The sequence below is a fragment of the Gastrolobium bilobum genome, unplaced genomic scaffold (assembly GCF_033153095.1).
Source record: "Gastrolobium bilobum isolate Gb01-03AN ecotype WA unplaced genomic scaffold, APGP_CSIRO_Gbil_v1 utg109295, whole genome shotgun sequence".
NCBI lineage: Eukaryota > Viridiplantae > Streptophyta > Magnoliopsida > Fabales > Fabaceae > Gastrolobium > Gastrolobium bilobum.
Window position 1 is genome coordinate 1 of NW_026897464.1, and position 19,269 is coordinate 19,269.

The following is a 19,269-nucleotide window of genomic DNA, read 5'->3' on the forward strand; positions in this document are numbered from 1 at the left end:
CCTAAAGATAAGGCTTATGTTAATTTTCTTGTATGCTATCTTTCTAACTAATCCACAACCAAGTTGGCAGTTAAGTACACTTACTTGACCAGTCAGCTCAGTTACTTCAGGAGGAGCAACATTCGTTTCCAGCTGCCCTTGAGCAAATGATTCAATAGCTGAGGCTGTTCTAGCACCCTCATAAGGAATCGGGCTCTCTTTGTCGGCACCAAATACCAAGATAGTTGGGAATCCTTGAACATTGAACCTGCTCATTAGAGACTGGTAACAACAATGCAATCAGAAAAATATAAATTGATCTAATTAAGACAGAATTTAAAAGTCTTATGCAGAACTAAGAAAAGGCAAGAATTTAAAAGCTTTCAAAGATACAATTACTTAAGAGACTGAGAACACAACCAACATGGCAAATCTTGGTTAAAAAAAAAATAACCAAAATAAAGATAGCGAGGGATCGTTTTGACCAAGACCAGAGGGGAATTTTTGACTAGTTATCAAGAAAAAAAAAAAAAGAGAAAGATGTTAATAAGCACTGTAGAATACACTTACCAAGGTGCGAAAAATTCTACAATCCAAAGTTCTCTGCTTTTGAGAACCAATTCATCAAAGTTGCTAGAGTTTAATTCTACTGAAGCACTGGGTTCTGACTTTTTATTTGATTCCCCAGTTGCTTTTCCATTTAAACGTTCTTTCAATAGAGTCTTTAACTGCACATACAAACAAAAAATAAGCATGCAATAGTTTGGAGTAACTTACTGCCTATAATAAAACACAAGAAAGTTCTTAACTGTGAGTAACAAATCACATTAATTAACTGATAAATTACCATGAGAAATCAAGGCAGTAACTCAGAATTTATTTATTTATTTCAATAAAAAGCCAATTATGACTTTTCACTGGGCACCAACACAAAAAACGTCAATTAAGTTGCAAACCACGAATGACAACACAGCAAGTGAAATGGACACAATCTTTACATCACCTTAGCAGTAAGGCACAAGCCATTATTTTAAATGCACTGATGTGATTGGAAGAAATTGTTTGTTTTAAATAAAACAAGAAATTCATCTACTCTCCCCACGCCCAACATAACTTATGCAACAAAAGCTCTCGTTGACAGCCAGGTTTCACTGTATTTCAGGTAAAAAATATTAAAACACCCCATAAGAGTTTCAAACAAACCTGTTGAAGAGCGAATTCAGCAATTGGTTTGACATCTCTAGCTCCTTGGTAATCAACAGGTGGCTTCCCAGGTGCAAACACCTTTATGGTTGGAAATCCTCTTACCCCTTATTCCTATATGGAATTAAATAAATCACACACACAATTCAATGTTTTTGAAGTTTTCAATATAAAGTTTATAATTAATGAAGAATATAGCACAACGTTTACATCGTAACTGTAGAAGCCTACAAGAGTAAAAGGAAAAGGATAATATGTTTAACCATGCAAACAATAATAGAGGTTATGTAAGAGAGAAAAAGAATGTTTATACACTGAAAAATTCTTTTAGGGTTGCTCCAAAGAAATATTCTTTTATTTAATCCAGGTTATACAAACAAAGAACAAATGCAAGAGAGATATTGTTTGTTGCTTTATATATAGAAAGTAATGCTTGAAACAAGAAGTGGGGAATCTTTATACATACGACATATTTTGCATGATACGTAGATTCTTTGACCAAATGCAACAATGTCACCAAATGCAACAATGTCTTACAAGCATCCTTATATCTCAAATGGCTGAAATGATGAGATCAATTCATGGTATTAAATTTTTTTTTTTTGAAAAAAAAAAAAAAAAAACTACCAAGTTCCCAGTGGTTATTCGTGATGTATAGGAAAGTCTATCATGCTTGGTCCAAAAATGGTAATTTTGGTGTACATTTTGTAGAAAATTTAAACATGTAATATTGCATCTTCATATCCAGGAAAGGTTGATTAACAAGTAAACAACACATACATCATATTCATCATTTCACAGATTTCATATAATATAAAAAAATGAGGGAATATATCCTCTCATATTATCTGAGAGATAGACACAAAGATGTTACATAATGGGGCCCTGCCAAAATTTGAGTCCCTGTATTAATGTCTTCGTATCTATCTCTCTTCACATAAAATGGAGACTAGACTGAAAGGAACAAAAAACAACCTGAGCCAATGACTGGTGAGCATCAGCATCAAGTGCTGCCACAGTAGCTACACCCTTTAAGACAGTAGCTGCCTTCTCCCATGTAGGAGTTAGAGCCTTACAATGACCACACCATGGAGCAAAGAATTCAACAAGAACAACTCCATTTGAATTCAGAACCTGCCGTCATTAGAATAGCAACCATAAATTTTGATGCATTGCAAACTATGTTACTGTAGGATCGCTCAAATACAAAATCAACAAATAAAACAACTATTCAAGAATGTCGTGAGGACTTGTGGAGAGAACAAACTTCTGTGAAATATTTTACTAAACTTCGTTGCTTCTCAATTCTGTATTTCTCAAACAATATACTAGACTATTTATAGGCTATAGTTTGCCTTTCTAAAACTGCAACACTAAATAGCCATAAACCACAATTAAAACCAAACTTAATAACAAAACATAACGACTGACTCTTAACCTTTCAAAACTCAACTCCTAAACTTAATGCTAACCCTCATGACTCATAAACTCCGTAACCGACAAATTCAAGCCAAAACTCCTAAGATAAATGTTAACCTTATGACTCATAAACTATCCATAACTGACAACTTTAAACACATTAAAGTAACATTTAACGTTTACTTAACAAAACTCCCCCGTAAACTTAAATGCTTCTTTCTTTCTTCGTGTTGCTTCTGCTTTTCTTCAACTTTCTGATCGCGCTTGTTTTCTTCAATCTTGATCACTAACAAAAAACATCTAGCACCAAAAAAATATCTTCCCTGCAATTATTTTTCTGAACATATTTTATTTTATCCGGTGGCGGCTTCTTCAATCTGATATTTTCAGTTTCATTAGCAGGACTTTCCTTGTTTCCATTCGCTGTAACTTCTTCATCTGCAAGTTTCTCGTCACCCAAATTCTTCCCAGTATCAGTTGCTTTCACAATTTTATTTCCTCGGCCAATCCCAATTTCTGCATCATTGGTATTGTCAACAAAACCTCTTTTTCTCTTCAAGACCACATCCTTTTCTTCAAATGCACCTTCCATTTTTTCGCCGTTCTCGGCTCCTTCATTGCCGTCTTCCTCGCACCTCCTCAATGGCATCTCGGACCAGCGACCTATGCCGGTCGCCGAAGTCAACCTCATCACGCCGGGGTCGAGCTCTTCTCCAAAAGATGAACTCGGTGATTTAGCCAGGATCTCCCCCATCCCGGTTATCAACACGGAACTCGGATTCGCAGTCTCCTCCATGTTGGTCTCCATCAAGCACCTCAGCTTCTCAATCTCCTTTTCGATTTTCGACTCTGTCTCCAGACACTCAGGTTCCACGAAGTCTTCTACCTCGATAATGGACTCGTCATTCCCGTCCTTCTCCGCTTCGATCTCGGCTCCTTGGTTCTCCTCCTCTTCTATCTCGGCTCCCTTGTTCTCAGTCATCTCCATCGTCTTCTTCTCCGAGTCGTCTCTTACGCGTTCTGAAACGTAAATCTCCTCTGCGGATGGGTTGCCGTTGGCAACCTCGGATTCCGCCATCTCGGTCTCTTCTTCATCCGCATCATTCTCATCATCTTCATCTTCATCATTGAAGATTTCATCTTCTTCATTAATCAGATCAAAACGTCCAGGCAAGTATTTTGTTATGAAGGCCATTAGAAAATCCTTCCACATATTATTAAAGTCGTGGCAATTCCATGTACGGAACCATTTGATTGCGCTTCCTCTGAGTCTTCTCATGGCTACCTGCCATTTGTCTTCCGTCCAGGTTTTTTCTTTCCGAAAATGTTCCTTCAAACAAAGAAGCCAATCTAATGCTTCATCCTTAACTCCATGGAAGAGTGGCACCTCTAACTCGCTCTTTTTTCCCATAGCTCTGATACCAATTTGTAGGATCGCTCAAATACAAAATCAACAAATAAAACAACTATTCAAGAATGTCGTGAGGACTTGTGGAGAAAGAGAACAAACTTCTGTGAAATATTTTACTAAACTTCGTTGCTTCTCAATTCTGTATTTCTCAAACAATATACTAGACTATTTATAGGCTATAGTTTGCCTTTCTAAAACTGCAACACTAAATAGCCATAAACCACAATTAAAACCAAACTTAATAACAAAACATAACGACTGACTCTTAACCTTTCAAAACTCCTAAACTTAATGCTAACCCTCATGACTCATAAACTCCATGAGGTTTAATGTTTTTTCTTTTTTTGCTAAACTTTTTTTTCTCCATCACTCACCTAGAAAATGAGTGGATTTCATTAAATTATTTTTCTCTCTTTCTTTTATGATGAGATCTCTCATTTTTATTTGAGTGTTTTCTGTGGCAAAAAAGAAAAAAAAAATCTCATATTTTTTTCACCATTAATAGTTTTATCAGACTAATCTAATTATATGTATCTCATTTAATCATTATTAAAGTTGCTCCATATTATATGTGGGATAAATAAGAGTTGTGATAAGAAAAATAATTTGATCATGTTAAGATATGACAAAACAAAATTATTGAACAAAGTGTTTTATCCCACTTTTTTATGGATTCTCTTTTTCTAGCGTCAATGTAGATAATTAATTTACATAGAATCCAAAACGACGTCGTTTTGAGACGAAAATCAAGGTATTTTTGTAATTATAATTTATTTTAAAGGTTATAATAATCTTTTTCATTATAATTTTTTAATTTTTCAATCCAAAACGATGTCGTTTTGGAAGCGAATGTACATAACTTATCTACATTCACTTTAGAATCGTTAAAGCCTTTTTTATCATTTTTTGTTTTTGTCTTTTACCGTTGGATGATAGGAATTTCCTTCATGTAACGTTACAAAATAAAGACCCATTATATGTATCTAATTATTTATATTTTAATTTTTCATCCTTCTTTTTGGTTTCTCTCTCTAAACCATATTCATGTTTTGAGAATGACAATGGAGTGTTGGGGTGATGTTGGGGAAGTTGCGATGAAGGAATTCGCGACAAAGTGAGGGTTTGAGTCCAGGTCTTTGAGCAGCTGCGAGGAGAGGAAGCACGCAATCAGATCCGGGTCTCCTGGAATGGAAGGTTCCGATAAGAAATGTGTGGTTGTAATTAAAATTGAAGGTGTTTCTAAAGGCAAAGAGGTTTATGATTAAGATTCAGTTCGACCTGGATTTTCATTTTCCATTGAGCCAAAAGTTTGTTCCTGTAAAGGTTTTGTTGTTGAGTGCTGAATTCACATGTTAATGTCATGATGGGGAAGGTGATTTTGATTTTTGGGACAAAAAGGGTGTGCAAGACAATCATTCTATTCCCTAGCACTATTTCTAAAAAGAAATAATTCATTTCTATTTCTGTGCCTTGAAACAATTTCTGAGAAAAAAAATGTGTTTGATAACATGTTCTATTTTATTCCGAGAATGAGAATTGTGTTTAATAACACAATAAATAATATAATAAAAATAATTCCTATTAAATAAAAAAAAATATGTATCATCACTTTCCTTTCCATATGGTGTGGTTATGGTGGCGGCGGCGGCAGCGGGGAGTGGCATGGTGTGGTGGTGGCGGCGGTACGGTAGCGATGGTGATGATAGTGGTGGTGGTTGTGACGGCAGTGGCTGCGGCGGTAGCAGTGGTAATGGTGGCGACAACGGTGGTAGTGGAGGTAACGACAGTAGATGCGACAATGGTGGTGGGGATGGTGTCAATTGTGGTTGGTGGCAGCAATAATGGTAGCAGTGACATGGTGTAATGGTGGTGGTGGTGACGGAAGTGGATGCGATGGTGGTGGTGGTGGTGGTTGGTGGCGGCGGCGAAGGTGGTGCCGACAGTAACTGCGGCAATGGTAGTGGTGGTTGATAACAGTGGTGGTGGCAGTGGCGTGGTGATCGCAATGGTGGCGGTGACGGCAGTGGTTGCAATGATGGTGGTAGTGGTTGATGGCGATAGTGGTGATGGTGGTGGTGGCGTGGTAGTTGTGGTGGTGGTGACGGTGGCATGGTGGTAGTGATGGTGGTGATGGCATCGTGGTGGTGATGACGGCACTAGTGGTACGACGACGACGACGATGATGGTGGTAGTGATGGGTGGAGGTGTTGGCGGTGGCATCGTGGTAGTGGGGGTGGTGACGACGACACTAGTGGTACGACGGCGGCGGCGATGATGGTGGCGGTGATCGTGTCGAATGATGGTGGTGGTGGTGATGATGGTAGAGGTGGAGAATGATTGAGAGAGATAAGTGTTTCTCATTTTATGTCAGGGAACAGAAAAACAAAAGTTGATTCTATTTTCTGTTCCTCAACACAAAAATTAAACTGGTTCATCCGAGGAACAAAACTTTAAACCGATTTTACCAAATGAGTTTTCTATCCATTTCTGTTTCTGGGAACAAAAATTAAAAAAAAAATTTAATTTTGAAAAAGGTTTCATGCATACCCAAAATATCCCATGGTTTGGCAAGGAATAAATATTTTTATTTTGCGCAATACCCTTAATTTTGTTTTGTCCCCTAATGTTTAGGCCTAGGGATTAACATTACAATATAATTTTATCTTATAGATATATGTCTTGAAATTTCATGTGGGCCTATGTAAAAGAAAGAAAAAGAAAAAGAAAAATAAACTTTACATATTTATATATATAAATAAAATTATCTCCTTAAAGGGTTCGACAGAGAGTTTTGTGCTTTTCATTGTATTATTTTTAAACAAATCAAATAGACCCTTATATTTGTGAAATATATCCTTTAACTATTCCAACCTTCAATAAAATAGGATTTAAATACAGCAAACATTTCAAACAAAACAAATATGCAAGTTTAAACTTCAATCAAAGCCGTTCCTAATGTCTAATTATAACAGGGGAACGTTAGACTATTCTGATTAGGAAAGAAAAAGATCTGCAATACAAGATGTGTTATCTTGTTTATCTAAATATTTTCTTCCAATGTGGTATCCAGATATATAGCACAAAGTATCTAAATACATATTACACAATATCCAATATCTTCAAGTCCATAAGTATTCGAATATCCACGTAAGCCAAAAATATAGCAAAAATACTTCCTTACTCGCATATTCATTGCTTAAATATGCAAAAACAAACTAGATGCTAAAATACATCGTTTCTGAACGAACCCAATGTCTCAAACAACCACAAGCATTTAATTTTTCAAGCAACATTATCCAATTGACCTTCTAAAATTGAGCCTACAAGATATTGTCCAATACTTGAACATTTAATAAGGTAACATACTCTTATTTCATGTTTTCCCAAACTGTTTTAGGTACAACACCATGATTGATCATGACATATATGATATATACATACATCACTACATAACATAATAAAATATAATCATAACCACATTATATCTCCATAACAGAATCATAACATCTAAATGCATGTAAAAACTCTGCCTATAAACCATTAAACAATCATTTGATCTATCCTCCATTTAGGGGCAGATGTACATAAACTAACTCTCTTCTCTTGGGGTAGATCCCATACTATCAAGGCCCCTAAAATAGTAACCCAAAAAGGGGGGTGAAAAATCTTAAGCTAAAGAATCCCAAGTTTATTCCGTATTTTTGAATAGCAATATATGGATTCTTTCAAAAATCTTATTCCCTTTCCTTGCACAAGGTTAGTCCAAGATAAAGTAGACATAGTGCAAGAAAATATCTTCGCAATTTATTCACATAACAACCAATTGCACACAAATTTTCCATACGAACAAGCAATAAACACAATTGTTCACCATAGAGCACTTTCAATACAAGTGGCCAGCCCACTTTTCCAAACAGCGGCACCAAGCTGATTCTCCAAGGGGTTCATTCCTTATTCTTGCAGCATACACAATCAAGTCAACCACAATACTTCTACATTCAATTGCCCAATCAATCTTTCATGTGTATTTTAAATAAACAGTGTCGTAATAACAACTTCCCATTCACATTGCAAAAGAAACAAGCATTGTCTTAACCTTATTACACTGTAATATCCCTCATAAAACCGCCAAGGTTATAAAGAAGATCCCTGGCAGCAAATTCAAATCAACATGGCAGTAACATAACAGCCTAGGTTCTTTGGCTTAGGTAAGCATTCAATCTAAATTAAATAAACATACAATGAAGTACTCACATATAGGGAACAAACTATTCAACAAACAATAGTTGGTATAATTTTCATACCCAATGAAATACACACATTCAACATAACTAAATATCTAACAGTAATGAGGTATAATTAAAATCGAAAACCATAATAAATCGAAAACCATCCTTGGTTTAGAACTGCTCTCTTACTCTGCATTTTCTTTTGTCTAGTACATGCTATTCAAGTTGCAGTTATGACGCTACACACTAGGATTAAGTAGGAAATGGAGATGTTCCCTTCAAGTCAGTATCGCAGCATGGAGAGATAAAACAGAGTTGAGATATCTAGCTACAACTCTCATACAAATGAAAGAAAAATATGAAGCAATCTAATTAAGATTAAACTGCATATATTGTGATTTCTTTACATCCTATCAAAATGTTACATTGAAGTTTTCATCAATGGTTTGTGGCACATAGTGGTGTCATGGAAGTCTAGAAAAGCATAATCAAGCAATTGAGACTTGTCAGAATCTGTCATCCTTGCAAAGCCAAATGAGTTTGTCCAAGTCTCTATCGCACTATCAGTGGAAGGCAAAACCATCCTCTCAATTCCTAAGTGACACAATTGCTTCTCAAGCTCATTCATCAAGATGCTACACATTCCTTGTCTTCGAAACTGCTTCCTAGTGGCCACAAAAGGTATCTCTGCAACCTTTTGACCATAAATCCTTATGGTTGCAGCAGAAACCACATGATCATTACTCTCCATAATCACAGTGTAGAACCCACGAAAGTTCAAACGCTTATGTTCTGAACTTCTACTAAAAATAACATCTGATATAATATTTCTTCCGGTGAGAGCATCAATAATTGGATCAAAACACTCGTGGAATACACTAAGAGCCATACTCAGCTTGCTTTCAATTTGACTTAAGCTCTCAAGATCTTCGCAACAGTTATCACTTTTCACGGTCTTCAACAATGTCCAAGTTAGGTTATCCTCACCCACTGGAATTGGTTTTCCTATCATTTTCTGTAGACTGGAAAATATATCCCCACAATCAACACTGCAAAAGCTATTATTATTTGCGCATCCAAGGTGAAATTTGCTCTCGCATTGATAACAGAAGAGAAAACAGTTATCCGGATAATTATCTGCACAATCTTCTCTACATGAAGGTCGGTTGCAGATTTTGCAGCAGCATGGGGGGCAGAACCAATCACCATCAGGAACTTTCTCAAGACCAAGACAACTAAGGTGGAATGAGGATGGACATCGGTCACATAGCATTAGATTACCCCCATAACTACAAATGGAACAAATGTTGTTGTTCCTGTCTTCATAACCACTTTCGCTCTGCATCAGAACATCATTCTTTTTTTGTTGCGAACTCAGTGCTTCTCTTTTGCAATCTAACAGTGACCTTCCATCTTCCAAGAAGATACTGGCAGATGGTCTGTGCTTTGTACAATCAGCATGAGCCTCAAATTTAGCGATGGAGAAAACCGAACCACAACAATCACAAGCTATTCTTCCACAATGCAATAGCCTCCCATTTTTCACCACATTATTTCTACTGTAACAGAATACCTTGGATTCTGAATGCACCACATTGTTGTCTATCAGCCAAGAGATGATTGTTCGTTGATTCCCAGAACTTTGTGCCTCATCCCCATTCCTTACCCTTTCGCTCGATCGCAGGACCTTACCAGCTCTTTTACCACCTACGAAACTCATGGGTTGAGAGTATTCATCATCTGACACTTGCTTTCTTTTCTTGCATTTTCTAGGATGCACCCTTGCTTTCTTGCATTTTCTTGGTTGCTTTTGTTCCTGTGCAGAAGATGAAATTGCCATGGTTAGATTTTTTGAAAATGCATGACACTTCATATAATTAATATCTACAAAAAAATTGAAATTTTAGGACAGCAAATCATAACTATAACAAAATTAAGAAACAACAAACTAATGAATCGTTGGTTAAAAGGAAATTTATTACCAGGAACAACAAAATTTAAAAGGAATTTATAAAAGGAAATTAAGAAACAGCAAATCATAAAATTAATAGATTGTTTCTTTTTGCAATCTTTAAGGAAGTATAATGAGATAATTAAAGAAAACTGTACCGGCACTGCATAAGGTTGGAGGGTCTTTGTCGGAGCCCACTCATCATCATCATCGTCATCATCTGATGAATCCCTCAGCCTTTTCTTGCACTTTCTTGGATGCACCCTTGCTTTCTTGCAATTTCTCGGTTGCTTTTGTTCCTGTGCAAAAGATGAAATTGCCATTGTTAGATTTTTTGAAATTGCCTGACACTTCATGTAATTAATATCTACAAAAAAATTGAAATTTCAGGACAGCAAATCATAACTTTAACAAACTAATGAATCGTTGGTTAAAAGGAAATTTAAAAGGAATCTACAAAAGGAAATTAAGAAACAGCAAATCATATAATTAATAGATTGTTTCTTTTTGCAATCTTTAAGGAAGTATAATGAGATAATTAAAGAAAACTGTACCGGCACTGCATAAGGTTGGAGGGTCTTTGCCGGAGTCCACTCATCATCATCATCGTCATCATCTGATGAATCCCTGAGCCTATTCTTGCATTTTCTTGGATGCACCCTTGCTTTCTTGCATTTTCTCGGTTGCTTTTGTTCCTATGCAGAAGATGAAATTGCCATTGTTAGATTTTTTGAAATTGCCTGACACTTCATGTAATTAATATCTACAAAAAAATTGAAATTTCAGGACAGCAAATCATAACTTTAACAACTAATGAATCGTTGGTTAAAAGGAAATTTAAAAGGAATCTACAAAAGGAAATTAAGAAACAGAAAATCATTTGATTATTAGATTGTTTCTGATCACCAGAAACGTCTCACAAAATCAAATCCCATATTGACGATCATCTTTTAAAGTTACGACCTTACCTACGATCTGAAGCTGAGAACAAATATCTCATTATACTTCTTCAAAGATTGCAAATTTATTAAACTCACATATACAGAGAGCGTAAACTTGCAACACAAATTAAATAATGCAGATAAACCCATGAAATAAGGAAAAAACGACAACGACCCACATACATATAAATTCCAAAACTCATAGATCGAGTAACAAGGGAAGCTTAGGGCAAAAAGAAGAGGAATTTGGTAAAGAAAACTGTACCGGCACTGCATAAGGTTGGAGGGTCTTTGTCGGAGTCCACTCATCATCATCATCATCGTCATCATCTGATGAATCCCTCAGCCTATTCTTGCATTTTCTTGGTTGCTTTTGTTCCTGTGCAGAAGATGAAATTGCAATGGTTAGATTTTTTGAAAATGCGTGACACTTAATATAATTAATATCTACAAAAAAATAGAAATTTTAGGACAGCAAATCATAACTATAACAAAATTAAGAAACAACAAACTAATGAATCGTTGGTTGAAAGGAAATTTATTACCAGGAACAACAAAATTTAAAAGGAATTTATAAAAGGAAATTAAGAAACAGCAAATCATATAATTAATAGATTGTTTCTTTTTGCAATCTTTAAGGAAGTATAATGAGATAATTAAAGAAAACTGTACCGGCACTGCATAAGGTTGGAGGGTCTTTGTCGGAGTCCACTCATCATCATCATCATCGTCGTCATCATCTGATGAATCCCTCGGCCTTTTCTTGCATTTTCTTGGATGCACCCTTGCTTTCTTGCAATTTCTCGGTTGCTTTTGTTCCTGTGCAAAAGATGAAATTGCCATTGTTAGATTTTTTGAAATTGCCTGACACTTCATGTAATTAATATCTACAAAAAAATTGAAATTTCAGGACAGGAAATCATAACTTTAACAAACTAATGAATCGTTGGTTAAAAGGAAATTTAAAAGGAATCTACAAAAGGAAATTAAGAAACAGCAAATCATTTAATTATTAGATTGTTTCTGATAAACCCATGAAATAAGGAAAAAACGACAACGACCCACATACATATAAATTCCAAAACTCATAGATCGAGTAACAAGGGAAGCTTAGGGCAAAAAGAAGAGGAATTTGGTAAAGAAAACTGTACCGGCACTGCATAAGGTTGGAGGGTCTTTGTAGGAGTCCACTCATCATCATCATCATCGTCATCATCTGATGAATCCCTCAGCCTATTCTTGCATTTTCTTGGATGCACCCTTGCTTTTTTGCATTTTCTCGGTTGCTTTTGTTCCTGTGCAAAAGATGAAATTGCCATTGTTAGATTGTTTGAAAATGCCTGACACTTCATATAATTAATATCTACAAAAAAAATTGAAATTTCAGGACAGCAAATCATAAATTTTAACAAAATTAAGAAACAACAAACTAATGAATCGTTGGTTAAAAGGAAATTTATTACCATAAACAACAAAATTTAAAAGGATTTTATAAAAGGAAATTAAGAAACAGAAAATCATATAATTAATTAATAGATTGTTTCTGATTACCAGAAACGTCTCACAAAATCAAATCCCATATTGACGATAATCTTTTAAAGTCACGACCTTACCAACGATGTGAAGCTGAGAACAAATTTCTCATTATACTTCCTCAAACAGTGGCGGAAGGCACTCGCTGGTTTTAAAAAATGATGAGATTTCTGGATGAAAACTTGTTGTGGATGACAATGGTGGAGCAACAATGGCACTCACTAGCTGAGAGTGGCGAGAGTATGAAGATGACAGAGCGGGGCAAATAAGTAAATGGGTATGTGAAAAGTATAAGACTTTGGGTCACTGTAAAGTTTTACTGAGAAAGATTTTCTCATTTTCTACTGTTTTTTCTTTTTTTTATTTTTTTAAAGCAATAAAAAAAAATAAAAAATAATAATACAGAACATTTTTAATTTTTGGTGATGCTGTCACTGTTTCTGTTTTGTGTATTTTTTTTTTTTTTTTTGGCACTGCCTGATTTTTGTATACAGAGAGCGTATTAAACTTCCTCAACCTCAATCTCAAATAATGTAAATTTAACATAAATAATAAAAAACAAATTTCTTATTATACTTCCTCAACCTCAAAGATTGCAAATTTATTAAACTCACGTACACAGGGAGCGTAAACTTGCATCACAAGTTAAATAATGCAGATAAACCCATGAAATAAGGAAAAAAAGACAACGACCCACATACATATAAATTCCAAAACTCATAGATCGAGTAACATGGGAAGCTTGGGGCAAAAAGAAGAGGAATTTATTGGTAAAGGAAACTGTACCAGGGTCTTTGTCGGAGTCCACTCATCATCGTCGTCATCCGATGAATCCCTCTGTCTTTTCTTGCATTTTCTTGATTGCACCCTTGATTTCTTGCATTTTCTTGTTTGCATCCTTGATTTCTTGCTTTTTCTTGTTTGGTAATTCAAGAGAATATTTTCAGGTTCAATACAAACGGTAGGAGCCATTTAGATGAAGAGAGAGATGTATGTATGAGTATCAGCTCGAAGCAAAGAAATAAGGATTGAAACAAAGAAAGAAAGAATGATTGAATGTTATGTTTTTTTTGTTAGTCAGCAGAACATTATATAGTTTAGTTTTCTTTTTATTTCCTTTTATATAGTTTAGTTTTCCTTTTATTTCCTTTTGGTTTTCCTTTTATTTCCTTTTATTTCCCATTTATTTCCTTTTATTTCCCTTTTTCGCTCTATTTTCTTTCCAGTATTATTATCACAATCTAGGTATTTCACCCTAAAAAAATAAATTCTCCAAATTATAAAATTAGATAAATTGAATTGAGTATATATATATATATATATATATATATATATATATATATATATATATATATATATATATATGGGCAGGATCATCTTACACCGGTGTAAGAATAATAAATCTTACACTAAATCTTAATCATTGATTTTCTACATCTAACGGTTAAGATTTATTAGGTCTCACTCATTAATTAATTTTTAATTCCCAATAAATCTCAACCATTGGATGCACGGAAATCAACGGTTAAGATTTGATGTAAGATTTATTATTCTTGTACCGGTGTAAGTTGATTCTATTCTATATATATATATATATATATATATATATATATATATATATATATAACTTGCGCAGAAAATAAATTATTGGAGAAAAAAAATAAGATATAATCTTAATGAGCTAAAAATAGGATTCAAATCGAAAATGTCTTTGTGTTTGTGAGAAATAAAATATGTCAAATGAGATGTCATTGCGTACATCTCGAAAAGTTATGTGAAATCAAAAAAAGAATTACCTGATTTGGATAATTGAGTCAAGAGTTATGGCCTTTAGAAGTTTTAAGATTAAATTAATTTTTCTTTTGAAAAAAAAAAGTGACAGAGACGCCCCATTTGGGCGTCTTCCCCTTAGGGTGAGACGCCTCAATGGGCGTCACATGTGACGCCCAAAAGAGGTGTCACAGTGTGCAATAGATCCGTAATTTTTTCCAAAATTACAATAAATACGTAATAATTTAATTAAAAAACATTATTTTAATTTTTTTTGCCAATAAAAGTGCTCTACCTGAAAAATCTGAGTGAAAAAAAAGTAACAATGTTTTATAATTAGAATAAATGTCACGATCCAAACCCAAATTATGACCGGCTCATTGGTTAAAATTAATCTTACCAGCATTTTGTTTGGCAAGTTTAATTTTCATTAAAATATATTTAGATTTATCAAAATATATAATTAATCTTCTTGTAGAAATAAAGAAGCAAATCTTTGAAAAATAACAAAATAAAATGATAGAAGTTTAATTCTCTTGAATTGTTCCTTTTCCTCCCTTTTTCTTATCATCCTTCTCTGGTTCCTCTTTCTTATCAGCCTCCTTTGGTTCCTCTTTCGTCTCTGGGGGTTTTTCGGAGTAACCCAAACTTTGTTGAATGTTTTCAGGTTTGCTACTCATGGAGGTGAACGGAGGTAGGAGGGCGGAGAAGATGTGGGGGATGAGTAGAGATGAAAGCACCAATGTTACGCTTAATTTAGCAAAGAAAGCGAAGAGAAAAGACGAGAATCAGAGAGAAAATTCAGAAAGAAAAACTAATACTTTGTTGTTCTATAGTTCACCCCTCAATATAAATCCTGGCCTCTCCATATGGGAGAAGCGAATTTATAATTAGATTTAGCGTAGGGTAGAAAGGTCTTTCTGGTAAATTTAAGTACGTGGATGGAGGTATAAACGTGAGATTGGGTAGGTTTTGCGGATAGGCTTTACGCTTTCGAATCCTCAAGTAACCTTGGTTAGTTAATTTGTTTTACTGATTGTAACTAGAGTTAGGTTTATGTGTGCTAACTGTAGTTAGGACACAAACTAATCAAATAATAATATGCTTAATAATTTGGTTTCCATCTCCATGATTCTAACATATGTATGGTAGTGTTTGATTTTTTAAACGTTCCACTGAGTTAGTATAGTCATTGATTTTTAAAACTCAGATTAATTGGATATTAATTTCCCAAGAGTGGGAGAGGTAGAAATGGCTTCTAAATTTTCCCACGGAGTGTCAATTGAGAAATAGAGAGAGGGGTAGCAACTTCAGCAGTAGTGTTCATTTACTGTTTCATTTCGTTATCTATATTATCAAATGTGGGACGGGTACAGATGATGTCTTCACATTTATTTTGTAACATCTTCCGAAATTGGGAGACGTAGACAGCAGGTGAGATTAGGTCACGTGGATATGACGGTAGAGCCAGTATTCGTTCAAAGTCCACGACACCACAAGTCCACAACCCATGAAAATATTTTAGGAAAAGAGGTTTTGCCAGTTTTTTATGACGTTGATCCTTCTCACGTGCGACATCAGAGAGATAGCTACGAAGAAGCACTCTCAACTCATGAGAAGAGGTTTAAGGATAACAAAATATAATTTTCTTGATTGCACCCTTGATTTCTTGCATTTTCTTGTTTGCATCCTTGATTTCTTGCTTTTTCTTGTTTGGTAATTCAAGAGAATATTTTCAGGTTCAATACAAACGGTAGGAGCCATTTAGATGAAGAGAGAGATGTATATATGAGTATCAGCTCGAAGCAAAGAAACAAGGATTGAAACAAAGAAAGAAAGAATGATAGAATGTTATGTTTTTTTTTGTTAGTCAGCAGAACATTATATAGTTTAGTTTTCCTTTTATTTCCTTTTTTTAGTTTTCCTTTTATTTCCTTTTGGTTTTCCTTTTATTTCCCATTTATTTCCTTTTATTTCCCTTTTTCGCTCTATTTTCTTTCCAGTATTATTATCACAATCTAGGTATTTCACCCTAAAAAAATAAATTCTCCAAATTATAAAATTAGATAAATTGAATTGAGTATATATATATATGGGCAGGATCATCTTACACCGGTGTAAGAATAATAAATCTTACACCAAATCTTAATCATTGATTTTCTACATCTAACGGTTAAGATTTATTAGGTCTCACTCATTAATTAATTTTTAATTCCCAATAAATCTCAACCATTTGATGCACGGAAATCAACGGTTAAGATTTGATGTAAGATTTATTATTCTTATACCGGTGTAAGTTGATTCTATATATATATATATATATATATATATATATATATATATATATATATATATATAACTTGCGCAGAAAATAAATTATTGGAGAAAAAAAATAAGATATAATCTTAATGAGCTAAAAATAGGATTCAAATCGAAAATGTCTTTTTTTTTCATTATTATTTTTTAGCCCAATCAAAATTAGGTGATCACATTAGTACCAGTTGCTTGCCTTTTCATTTAGAAAATATTCAAAAAAAAAAAAAAAAAAACAGAGAGAGAGAGTAAAATAAGCAAGTAATTTCAATGAAGGAATTTTATTGGTCAAAACAAAAAATTATAGGACTAAGCCAAGAAAAATAATATGTACTTAAGAATCTCAAACAATTTTTTTTAATCCCCTAAAATGCATGGTCAACTGCAATACTTATGCAGAATAAGAATAAGAGATTGATAACTCTTTTGACAACCTAGATAACAACTCGTAGCTCAAAAACGAGATAAATAAAAGATTAATTGAATATTTTATAACTTAATTACATAAAAGTGGGCAAAAAAAATAAAAAAAAATGTTTTTTAATTAAATAATTACGTATTTATTGTAAATTTGGAAAAAATTACGAATCTATTGCACACTGTGACGCCTCTTTTGGGCGTCACATGTGACGCCCCATTGAGGCGTCTCACCCTAAGGGGAACACGCCCAAATGGGGCGTCTCTCATGAGGTTTTGACAGGTGTCACTTTTTTTTTAAAAAAAAAATTAATTTAATCATAAAACTTTTAAAGGCCATAACTTTTGACTCGAGTATCCAAATCAGGTAATTCTTTTTTGATTCCACATAACTTTTCTAGATCTACGCAATGACATCTCATTTTATATATTTTATTTCTCACCAACATAATTTAAATTTAGATCAGGTAATCCTTCTTCTTTAGATATTTAGAATATTTATTTAATTATTTCCTTTATTAATACATATTTTTCAAATTGATTTTTGAGTTTAAATCACAAATCAAATCTTTATTTTTTTTTCCTTATTAATAATAATTAGTACTTTTAATTTAAATCACAAACCAAATTTTTTTAATGTAAATCACACATCAAATCTTGATTTATTTTTTGCCTTAAATCACAAACGCAGAACTCAGAGGCTTCTGAGTTTAAAAATGTGACACGTGTCAACACGTGTCAAAACCTAACACATCACCAATCACGTCTAAATTGGGTTTCAATCAAGAGGCAATCACGCCTAATTTAGGTAATTTTATTTTTGAAAAACATTCATAAACCATCATTAATTTCAGAACACGAATAATAACCCAGAAGATTATAGCATTAATCATTAATTTTAAAAATAATATCCTTCTTCCTTAGAAATTTAGAATATTTATTTAATTATTTCCTTTATTTCTACAGATTTTTTAAATTGATTTTTTAGTTTAAATCACAAATCAAATCTTTATTTTGTTTTTCTTATTAATAATAATTTTTATTTTTATTTTGAATTTAAATCACAAACCAAATTTTTGTTATAATAAAAAAATTTATTATAAAAAAAATTTAAATCACAAATCAAAATTTTATTTATTTTTTTATATTAAATCACAGATCCAGAACTCAGAGGTTTCTGGGTTTAACCGCTCTTCTAATACCATTCTTGCAAATTAAAATTGTGTTTGTGAGAAATAAAATATGTCAAATGAGATGTCATTGCGTACATCTCGAAAAGTTATGTGAAATCAAAAAAAGAATTACCTGATTTGGATACTCGAGTCAAAAGTTATGGCCGTTAGAAGTTTTATGATTAAATTAATTTTTCTTTTGGAAAAAAAAGTGACGTGTCAACACCTCATGAGAGACGCCTCATTTGGGCGTCTTCCCCTTAGGGATAGACGCCCAAAAGAGGTGTCACAGTGTGCAATAGATCCGTAATTTTTCTCAAAATTACAATAAATACGTAATTATTTAATTAAAAAACATTATTTTAATTTTTTTGCCAATAAAAGTGCTCTACCTGAAATCTGAGTGAAAAAAAAGTAACAACTATTTTATAATTAGAATAAATGTCACGATCCAAACCCAAATTATGACCGGCTCATTGGTTAAAATTAATCTTACCAGCATTTTGTTTGGCAAGTTTAATTGTCATTAAAATATATTTAGATTTATCAAAATATATAATTAATCTTCTTGTAGAAATAAAGAAGCAAATCTTTGAAAAATAACAAAATAAAATTCTAAATAAATTGAAATATAAACATTGTCTGCAGCAACGATTGTCAAGTTCACCAATGATAACCACATATACTTCTTCGATCCAACTAGAGAAGTGGAATTAGAAATTAATTATTTAACCTTATCAATCGAGGTGATCACCGTAATGTAATTTAGGTGAACAGAAGAATGAAATGTTACGGTGGTTGTTTGTACATACATACTGCATAAATTCAATATATTTTTTTATTGTGCATGCAGACCATATTTAACAAAAATTTGGACATTCTTTAATCCTAATTTGGACCAAATTAATATTTTGTTCCCTTGAGAGAATAT

General features: G+C 33.5%; 1 protein-coding gene and 1 long non-coding RNA gene across 5 annotated transcripts; both read right to left on the bottom strand.

The window, feature by feature from the left end:
* Window positions 1-553: 553 nt before the first annotated feature.
* LOC133307113 (uncharacterized) lies at window positions 554-2,312 on the bottom strand. Its single transcript, XR_009751008.1, has 3 exons — window positions 2,158-2,312; window positions 1,183-1,296; window positions 554-707 (listed from the first exon to the last, which is right to left on the bottom strand). It is a non-coding gene; the product is annotated as an uncharacterized LOC133307113 (long non-coding RNA).
* A 6,206-nt stretch (window positions 2,313-8,518) lies between these two features.
* Window positions 8,519-12,882, bottom strand: LOC133307112 (increased DNA methylation 1-like). Of its 4 annotated transcripts, XM_061507534.1 has the most exons (7): window positions 12,747-12,882; window positions 12,285-12,428; window positions 11,806-11,952; window positions 11,399-11,512; window positions 10,747-10,887; window positions 10,351-10,491; window positions 8,519-10,057 (listed from the first exon to the last, which is right to left on the bottom strand). In XM_061507534.1, exon 7 carries the CDS (start codon window positions 9,959-9,961, stop codon window positions 8,663-8,665), a length of 1,299 nt encoding a protein of 432 aa, XP_061363518.1. In that variant the 5' UTR covers window positions 9,962-10,057; window positions 10,351-10,491; window positions 10,747-10,887; window positions 11,399-11,512; window positions 11,806-11,952; window positions 12,285-12,428; window positions 12,747-12,882; the 3' UTR covers window positions 8,519-8,662. The 4 variants fall into 4 exon arrangements, with proteins under 4 accessions (XP_061363518.1, XP_061363515.1, XP_061363516.1 ...); XM_061507531.1 differs by lacking the exon at window positions 12,747-12,882 and having other exon boundaries at window positions 12,285-12,570; XM_061507532.1 differs by lacking the exon at window positions 12,747-12,882 and having other exon boundaries at window positions 10,351-10,456; window positions 10,742-10,887; window positions 12,285-12,570.
* Between the last annotated feature and the right edge of the window lie 6,387 nt (window positions 12,883-19,269).